At 42.5% G+C, this 10,313-nt stretch overlaps 1 protein-coding gene across 1 annotated transcript; it reads left to right on the top strand.

Annotated features, from left to right (window-relative positions):
- Positions 1 to 4,520: 4,520 nt before the first annotated feature.
- LOC106841833 (olfactory receptor 2F1-like) lies at positions 4,521 to 5,462 on the top strand. The gene has a single exon (XM_070517421.1). It carries the CDS (start codon positions 4,521 to 4,523, stop codon positions 5,460 to 5,462), a length of 942 nt encoding a protein of 313 aa, XP_070373522.1.
- Positions 5,463 to 10,313: the final 4,851 nt, after the last annotated feature.

Raw genomic sequence — 10,313 nt, 5'->3', positions numbered from 1 at the left:
CTCTCAGTAAGAAGGTCCCATGAGTTTTTACTTTTATGAACTTTGACGTCGGGAGAGCTTCAGGTTACTTGGATCCTAAACGTAGCTGGATAGTGGAAGGGGCAGAAGGGAACCTGAGATTCTACATGTCCTGCAAAAAGGGAAGACCATGAAGTGAAACTACCATTTCCCAGTCCATTGTCATTAAAGTCACAAAACTTCAAGATAATTAAATCTTTACCTTGCTGACAGTAGCTAATTATTACAGAAAAATTATAGAAGGTTACTTGCTAACAGCGTCTCTTTCATCTTACCAAAGACTCATGTTCTATTACCATAGAACTGGGTAGACAAATATTGGGAATTAAATCTTGTCTTGACTCGCTTCTGGTTCTGTTCCTTCTAGTAATTCCAGTGAAGAGATTAAAACTTCGTGGAAGATGATCAAGAAGTGGGAGATCAAGCTTGATGGAAGTGAGACAGCTTCTGGCGGTATGAAAATATGCAAAGGAAACAACACTCAACAATGTGATTTGGGACCACCAAGGAGCCTAGGGAAATATTTTAATGTCTGTGAATTTGGGACTTCTCAAAGGTCTCCAGGCTATGAATATGATGTTTATACAGTGCAATGCTTACTTGCCACTCCCTAGTCACTAAACTAGATGTGTGGAAAAAGAGAAGAAGGTGAATTCTTCTCCTTCCCATAAGAAGATCAGGCTCTGAGATTTTAATGCTTCATCTCCTTACCAGTTAATCTCAATTCCTTCCCATGAGGTCAGAGGAGTAAATATTCCTGTCTCCTGACTCCTGCCAAAAGTCCTCAAAAATGCCATATCCTTGAAAAACAGTGAAAGACTCAAAAGAGCCAAGTGAGGGCTCATCAGCTTGGGAACTGGGAGGATAATTAAAAGTTGAGATAAAAAGTTTTCACAATGTTTATCCCCTAGGGAACTTAGAGGAGATTAGAGGAGCTGTGGATGCAGAGAAGTAGCTGAGGAGGGAGGGGAGAGGAGAAGAATGAGTAAAGGAACACACCAAGAGCAAGTAATTGCCCTCTGGGGATTCTTAGGTTCTGAAAAGTTATCATTTAAGACTGACAAAGTAAAAAACCTTCATCCCCAGGAGGAGGATGGACAACTGCATCAAGGATTTGCTGAGAGATGTGCTGCCTTCCATCCAAAATGAGTTCTGTGCATGAGTTGAGCACTCAGCCTTGGTGAGTACCCCACAGGGAAGGTTAAGAGGAAATGGTGAGAGGATTTAGCCCAAATCCCTGGGAGCAGCCAGGACTGCCCGTGATCCTCTGCTGTGTTTTTCTCCTTGGTTGTAATTAGAGGCCCTTTGATTCTTCTCATGACCTAGAGGATGCAAGTCACTGTTTTCAAGCCATTGAAAAGAATCCTTGGTCTTGGCCAGTCATTTAATCAACAGTAAAATTGAAGTGATCAGTATATACAGACATATTCAAAGAAGTAAAAAGTGGAAGTCAAGGGATAAGTCTCTTTTTTTGGCCTTAAGTAATCTGTGTTGTGTTGAAAATAAGAAGAAGGAATGAAGAATGGCTGGGCTTGATATAAGAACCAAAGATAGACATAGACTTTATCTTTTCTTGAAGAAAAAGGATGGTGAGCATCCTCAATCATTAGGAAGCACAATCTCTATGGAACTAAGGCAGGTTTAGTCCGTGGTCTGGTGGAAAACTTAGTGTTAGGGGTCATCCACTCTAGGAATGATCTGGGACTGACTTTGGAAAGAAGTTCATGTATCAGATGCTATAGTTTTCATCCTTGCCCCAAGTGGGTGTTCTATTTTTTTGTATGGCCCCTTCCCTATTTCTTTAGCCTCTGGTTTTCAAGTCAACTCGGTCACATCCACTGGCACCTCTCCAACAGTTATGTGTGATGTGAATGCTTTGGTCCCCAAGCCCAGTAACCAGTCATGTCTAACTGCCTACAGTCCCACTAGCTATGCATACTGACAGTGAACAAAGAATGAAAAATTTCTTTTTCCCTTTTATACTGCTTTGAATTACAGATTATGTATATCACTTATTGCAGATCTTTAATGCTGAGAGAAATCTTGCTCTTTACCTAAGTTGCTCAATCTGCAGATGAAGAAACTGTGGCTCAAAGAGACAGTGTTACAATGGTACATAGATGGTTTATTGATACAGGTTGAAACCCAGGTCTCCTTATTACCAATCCACATACACCTTAACCCACATCTACTTTCTGAAGAAACAAATGCACCGGCTGTTTGTTTGCTTCTACTTCATTATTTTACATATCTGCCCAGCTATTTAGTCCTACTCTATGTTTTCACTGACCAGATACTGCATACTGCAGCTGCCTCTGAAAACTCTGCTAAGGTCCTGATGACTCACTCCCTCTCTATCCTCCTGCCAGGCTGTTCCTGGAGAGGGAGACCAGGCTGTATTCATCACTACTATCCCACTACCTGCCACTGGAACAGGCACTACTCACTGCTCAGCAAATGTTCACTTAGTCAAGAAAAGTGTAATGAAATTCTCTAATTATTCTAAAAATCAGAAAACAAGGATAAGTATTAATAAAAATAGTATATCATCATCTAAACATAGCATCAACAATGTATTGGAGAAAAGGTCCTTGGTTTCCTTGTTTGTTAAATGAAATGGATGGAATACATGATCTCTATGGTTCCTTTCATTTCTAACATTTTTTATTCTCCTATATAATAATGGGACCCTTCTGGCAGTAATCTGGATCCATGACAGTCACTCTAAAGGTGAGGATTCTGGATGCAGCCTCAGATAGTAGGAGACCAGAGTTGAGTTGCTTCCTATGCTGATACAAGGACCAGGCTTCCTGGGGCAGTGCTCAGAACCCCAGCCACCAGCTACAGCACTCTAACCTCGAACTCATCTCCAGCCCTGACAACCTAAAGCCATTTTCTCTTCTTAGCAGTCTCTGCAATGAACTCTCTGGCTACCGCAGGGCCAGGGCTGAGTGGAAGGGGAGAGAGGCCTCCATCAATAAAAGCCCAGGACATCACTCCCAACCAGAAAACATCTGAGTTGGATGATGCTTTTCAGTTCTATCGCATATGACGCTGTGGCTTCGCTCTGATTTTCTGAACACTGACATATTATTGCATTTGTCCTTTGTTCAGCTGTCTCACTTGATTCCCGTAGATTTTAACAAGATCCAATTTTTTAAATATTTTATTTGATTCTGTGATGCTGCTAGTTTCCTGAAAACAAATTCCTACTGTTGAAAGGCATTTACTAGAAGCCCATTGAAAGCATAGTACCTCATATACTCAAAAAATATTTTTAATAAATGAGTTTACAATTTACTAATTTTTTAAGAGCAAAAAATATGCCTTGAGATTACATTTCTGTTACGAAAACCTGATGGCATTTAGTCGTGTTTTTGTAGAGGCCTGGGTGACATGTTGGAAGGGAGATAACTCGGTACAATCTTAGCTAATAGAAAGGAGAATTCACTTCCTCTGAAAGGATTCAGTGGATTACACTCACTTCATACTTAGTCGTAACGTGTGAGTATCATTGGTTTCCAAATGCTCACAGTACTTTCGTTTGTTAATTATTTATTTAAATATCTGAGTATGTACCTATAACTTACTATATAAATTGCGCATTATTGAGAAGGAAGGCATAATGGCAGTGGTAATTTAAATAAACTGCAAATTTAATTAGCCAGCTAGTAACCTTGTTTTTCTCTCTCAGCACTTAGAACAAATACACTTAGTTTCTTTAAATTATTAATCTGTCTCTGATTAAATTATAAGAACCAAGGAAGCAAGGTTCATGCTCTGTCTTTCTGATTCACAGACAAGTGTCTGATGTCCAGCACCACCTCTGGGCCAGAGCAGAGGCTTAGCAGACATTGGTTTAAAGGACTGAAGCTTCATCAGGACTGATGGGCACAATGAGAATGACATGAGAGGATTCTTTTCTAGGCAGTGACCCGGGAAGAAACACGAAGGGAAACTGAGTCCAGTCTATTAAGAACAACACTGAGGAAACTGGGCACCCCTCTTTATCTCAAGTGTCCGATTATAACACCCTACCCACTGCTCCCCCACTGAAGAATCCTTTCTGTACTCCCTGTGCTCCCTGTCCTTCCTCTTTTTCCATTTTCCTACCTTCCTTCATTAGTTTTTTTTCTCTTTTCTTTCCTTCTCGCATTTTTTCTCACTTTTCTCCACCACTGTCTTTCCCTATCTTTCCTTCTTCATTGGTAGATTATCTCCTCTATAACTGTAACTGTGCTGGATCTTAGACATAAAAGGATGACAAGAAAAAGTAATTTATCCTTGAGAATTTCACAGTTTAGTGGGAACACCCAAATGTCCCTCTCACCAACATCATCATCGTATTCTCCCTGAGCACCTAGGTTAAGGAAGCTGGGGGAGGAATCTCAATTACAGCCCCAGGCCTAGCCAAGGGCTTAATCCCATACCCCTAAAGTAAGACCATCACTTGTCCCTCCCTGACTCTGCTCCTCTCCCAACAGCCTAACACACCTGCTTCAATGAGGAGGGACAACTTGACCTGGATGAGTGAGTTTGTCCTCATGGGGCTCTCCAGTGACAGGCAGATCCAGGCTGGACTCTTTGTCTTTTTTGGGGCTGCCTATCTGTTGACTCTGCTGGGCAACGGGCTCATTGTGCTCCTGATTGGCTTGGACATGCGACTGCACCAGCCCATGTACTTCTTCCTCTGTAACCTGGCAATGCTGGACATCTGCTACACCTCCAGTGGGGTCCCTCAGATGCTGGTGCATTTCCTCCTGGAGAAGAAGACCATCTCCTTTAGCCAATGTGCAACCCAACTCTTCTTCTCACTGGCTTTGGGCGGGACCAAGTTCCTGCTGCTGGCAGCAATGGCCTATGACCGCTATGTGGCGGTCTGTGACCCGCTGCGCTACGTGGCAGTGATGGGCCCAAGGCGCTGTACAACACTGGCAATGGTCTCTTGGCTTGTGGGCCTAGCTAATTCTGCAGTGGAGACAGCGGTCACCATGCGCCTGCCCACCTGTGGGCACCACGTGCTGAACCATGTGTCCTGTGAGACACTGGCACTGGTCAGGTTGGCCTGCGTGGACATCACCCTCAACCTGCTGGTCATAATGGCCTCCAGTGTGATGGTGCTGCTGTTGCCCTGCTGCATGGTCTCCTTGTCCTATGCTCACATTGTGGTCACCATCTTGCGGATCCGTTCCAGCGGGGGATGCCGCAAAGCCTTTGGGACCTGTGCTTCTCACCTCACTGTGGTCTCCATGTCTTATGGGATGGCCCTGGTTACCTACATGCAGCCCAGCTCCACAGCTTCAGCTGAGAAGGACAAGGTGGTGGTGCTCTTTTATGCTGTGTTGACTCCCATGTTGAAGCCACTTATCTACAGTCTGCGGAACAAGGAGATGAGGGCTGCTCTGAGTCGAGTTCTCATGGGGAGTTCTGAGCCAAAACTTTAGTCCATGACTTTGTCACAAGAGGGTCTCACTCTGCAGAGAGTGGGCACTGGAGTGTGCATTTCTGCATAATGTTTGTATGTGCATGTATATGGGTGTGTGCACTTGTGTATGTGTGTAAGGGAGCTGCTGGAAGAACCACAGTCTGTATTACTATCCTTTGAGGTAATAGAGTAATGGGGTTTTATCTCCAGACTCTATTTTTGGTCCTGACTTGTTCTTAAAAATTGTGAATTACAACTTTGAGATACATACATCCTACAGAAAATTAAATGGAAAAAATAAAGGTATACCAGCATATATGAATTAGAAAGCAAGGTTAAATCAGAAGTCAGGCAGTGTACAAAACTTATGCCAAGAAAGTCTATTTCCTTGCTAACATTTACAACTGTATGTCTAAGCTTTTCTGCAATCAGTGAGAAAAGCGGAGAGGTGAATTTGTAAGTTACAAAATTCACTGTGCCCATAGGATCAAACAGGTCTTAGGCCGGATGTGCAAACGTCGCTCATGTAACTCACACACGGCCTATCCGAGCTCTATAAGGCAGGGAATTCGCACAGGCACTTGGAGTCAAACTCATTGTAATGGTGCCCACAGCCCTGATGAGCAGGACTGGACCATGTGTGAGTCACGTGGACATCACTCTGCATGTTTCCCTCCTATACTTGCAGTGGTGGCGAATGACTGATCAAAATGTCAAACACAGGACCTCAAACACACATCCTTCCACACAATCAATCTAAGGATATCCTCTTGTGAAAACTGAGGGATGCATTTGGAACTCATGCTTGACTGGCAGATCATGCTACACACGATCAAACGTGAACTGAGCTATTCAGCAAGGAAAGAATCAGTTTCCCATTGGTGATAATTTCTCTCTATTCTCTCACACACAATTAATGATTGAGCGCCAAACATCCTAAAACATAAATAAAAGCAGTGATAATTTTATCCAGAACAGTGTTTAAAACAACTTTTAAAAATCAGAATAAATCTTCTGTTACCTAAGTATTACAAATCCCTGCTTTGTCTTCACAACAAACAAAAAATATAAATTGAGAACAATTCAAACTTATAATGATGCTATTGAGAAAAATGCCAAAAAGTTGTGGAGGAAGGAATTGGGTATCTTTTTAAATTCCTAGTAAAACTTCTAAAAAACAATTTAAAGATTTTTTATCCTTTTTTTTTTATTGTGGTAACATTGGTTTACAGTATATAAATTTCAGATGTACATCAGTATGTTTTGATTTTTGTGTAGACCACATCATCTTCACCACCCAAAGTCTACCTACCATCCTTCACCGTGCACATGTGCCCTGTCTCTCCTTTTGCCCTCCTCCCTCCCCACTTCCCCTAAGGTAGCTGCCAATCTAATCTCTGTCTATGAGTTTGTTGTTGTTTTTATCTTCTACTTATGAGTGAAATCATAAGGTATTTGACTTTCTCTGTCTGACTTATTTCGCTTAGCGAATACCCTCAAGGTCCTTCCAAGTTGTTGCAAATGACAAGATTTCATCTGTTTTTATAGCTGAGTAGAATTTCATTGTATATATACCACATCTTCTTTATCCATTCATCCACTGATGGGCACTTAGGTGGTTTCCAAGTCTTGGCTATTGTGAATAATGCTGCAATGAACATAGGGATGCGTGTATCTTTAGACATTCATGTTTTCATTTGCTTTGGATAAATATCCAGAAGAGGAATAGCTTCATCATTTGGTAGTTCCACTCAATTTTTGGAGGACTCTCCATATGGTTTTCAAAGTGGCTGCACCAGTTTACATTCCATCTGCAGTGTATGAGGGTTCACTTTTCTCCACATCCTCTCCAACACTCGATATTTCTGGTCTTCTTCTCACTGGTCCTGGGGAAGACTGAGTTCCTACTGCTGGCCACAATGGCCTATGACCACTACATGGCCATCCATGATCCCCTGCACTGTGTGACAGTGATGGGTACCCAGGAGTCTCTTGATTTGTGCATGTGGCTAATTCTACAGTAAAGACAGTGGTCACTGTGTGCCTGCCAACCTGTGGGTACCATGTGTTGAACCATGTGGCCTTTGTGAATGTGACACACATCACGTTGTCATGGTGGCCTCACCATGTGTAGTAGTGTTGCTGCTGCCTGAGCTGAATGCTGGGTGGGAACTCAGTTGTAGAAACAGAGAAATGCACAAGAACTCAGAAATGGAAAGATGACACCTTGCCCTAAGGACAAGGAAGCTTATACTAAGGCATAAATTCTGTGCAACTGTGCATCATGTGCGTGTCTTTTGGAAAGATGTACTCTTTGTTTTTGGAGGCATAGATAAATAAATAATGACTTAAGCTCTAGAATCTTGTTTGTAGCACTGGCTTTTTCCCAAGAAGTTTCAAAAGCAGTTTCCACCAATCAGAAATGTTAAATATTTTTTGACCAGCTAAATATCAACATAATTCTCATAATTGCTTTCACCATTGTCCTTACTGTCAACTTCACCATTTACAGGCTATCAATCAAATCCCACATTTAATGAACACCTTCTCTGTGCCCAGCCCTGATTCCCTTCCTCGTCACAGTTGCCATTGCAACTCCCCCCTCCTAGGTGCTGAGAGCATGATGGGGCCTGGGACACTATGTGGGTCTCAGAGAGAATATCAATCAGTGAACAGATTCCTGTGAAGCTGCACTGTGTGCAATACACTGTGCCAGATGCTGCAGGAGACACACCAAGTCTAATGCAGGATCCTTCCCCACAACCTGGGGATTATTTGAAAAGATAAGAGATAAATACCAAAAATAAAATTGCAATATAATCCAACCACGCAAAATTTACAATGAAGCAATATTTGGTTAATTGCCAAACATGAGATAGTGATTAAAAGCCCCAGGGAATTCATGAAATTCCCACATGAAGAGGAGAAATCCAGGTAGTTAGAAAAACAATTAAAGAGAAAGAAAAAGTTAAATTTGGCATCAGAAGATGGTGGAATTTAAATAGATGTGGGAGGAGAGAAAGATTAATTCTTGGTACTAGGAGAATGATATAAGCCAGGAGTGAGGGTAAAAAAAGTAAGGTCTGTCTGGGCAGGAGTGAGTAAACCAGTTTGAGTAGAGCAAAGATTTCATTCTGAGGCATCATGAGGAGAAGGCAAGGCTGGAAAGAAGGGGTGCACATAGTATGGCTTTGAACACAAAACCAAGGAATTTGCATTAGAGGCAATGGCCCGATAGAAATTCTCATTTAGAGAATAGCACATCAAATATAGTGTTCTAAAAGCTGTCCTCTTCCTCTGCACTGGGCTTGATAGACTGAGAGAAATATAAACGACACAACTTTTTTCTTCTTTTAGTCCAACAAACTCTCTATTTCATGCTTCCCTAGAGGGATTAAGTGAATCAGCTCTGTATAATTCCACTTCCTCTAGTTAGGTCAGCCTTCATAGACCAGGTAGAGTTCAAGGGAGGGTTCAAAGAGCAAAAGGGTTGGGAAGTCAGAGGATATAGGCCAGATGCTATCTAGGGCATCAGGAAATGTTAGAGGTAAAAATGACTGAGATCTGGAAGTTGAGACGTGAACAAAGGGTATAACTGTAGATAAACTATGTTCTGTTTCTTTTTGTCTTTGTTTTATTGAGAAGATAACCACACTATCTGGGGAACATTCTGAAGACTGAGCAAGATAATCAGAGCTTCCTGGGTGTTATCTGTAAGGTCTCATCTGAGAGCAGCCCTGTTTGTCTGATCTCGCGCCCCATGTCAAGGGACTGTCCCCTGCTGAGACGGGCCCCATAGGATCAGGGAGGGTTTGGAGTTTGCTTTTCTAATATTGACTCACAAAGTGAGTCTGAGTTTCACCACAAGCACCAGCTTGGGATGCTCTCAAATCTTTTTTTTTTCATGGAGATAAGTCAATGCATGAATCGTAGGAGAGCAAACTTCGGGATCCGAAGCAGGAACTAAATTAGGAGAGTATTTCTAGAATAGCTCATAGACAAGGGAGGGAGCAAATGGGTGTGATGGTGCAGTGCTCTGCAGCCCTTCTGAACACACCTGGGAATTCACATGGCAGAGGCTCCCTGAGGGCAAGACTTCCCTGTCTCTTCAGGAGGCCACAGTCCAGTCTCTTCTTTCCAGAACAAAATCCTCTCCGGGCAGCATTCTTTGCTTCACACAATCATATGACCAGGATTACCGCTAGGGTCAGGGGTTCTTAGCCTGGAGCTCAGTGACAGGTTTGAGGATCTATGAGCTCCCTGGAGCTGTGTGTTCAAATGGTATCTCATCCAGTGTTATCACGTCCTGAGGGAATCGTTCTGTGACGCACTCTCTGCTCAGTCTCTGCTGTGTCCTCCTGTTACACACTCATAGGCCTCCATGCTTTTCCTCAGAGCACTTCTCCCACCTTGTAAAGATGGACTTGTTTGTATGTCTAGACACTTTGTCCCTGACTCCCTACAAGACTGTCAACTCCATGGGTGAAGAAACTGTCTGTTATGCTCACTGCTTCATCCTCAGTGCAGGGTGCTGTCCACACAGAAGCACTCAGAGTATTTGTTAACTGAATGAATGTCAAACAATCTGCGGCCCCTCCAAGAGATTAACATGTCTTAAGTGACGTATTGGTTTGTATTAATGTGCTTTTAAATTTTACCAAAGTTATCTTTTATTTTTTTATTTTTTTTACCCCTTTTTCCCTCCCCCCTTCCCCAGTGGTAACCACCAGTCCAATCTCCAATGCTATGTGTTCAAATTTATCTTTTAAAAACCTTTAGTAGTGAGCTGTGATATTTGCCACTAGTTGATAAGGTGGTGGTTTTAGATCAGCTTTCCTGACACCATACAACCGGACCTGCCACTAGGAAA

The sequence above is a fragment of the Equus asinus genome, chromosome 1 (assembly GCF_041296235.1).
Source record: "Equus asinus isolate D_3611 breed Donkey chromosome 1, EquAss-T2T_v2, whole genome shotgun sequence".
Lineage (NCBI taxonomy): Eukaryota > Metazoa > Chordata > Mammalia > Perissodactyla > Equidae > Equus > Equus asinus.
This window is presented reverse-complemented; position numbering and strand designations above follow the sequence as displayed.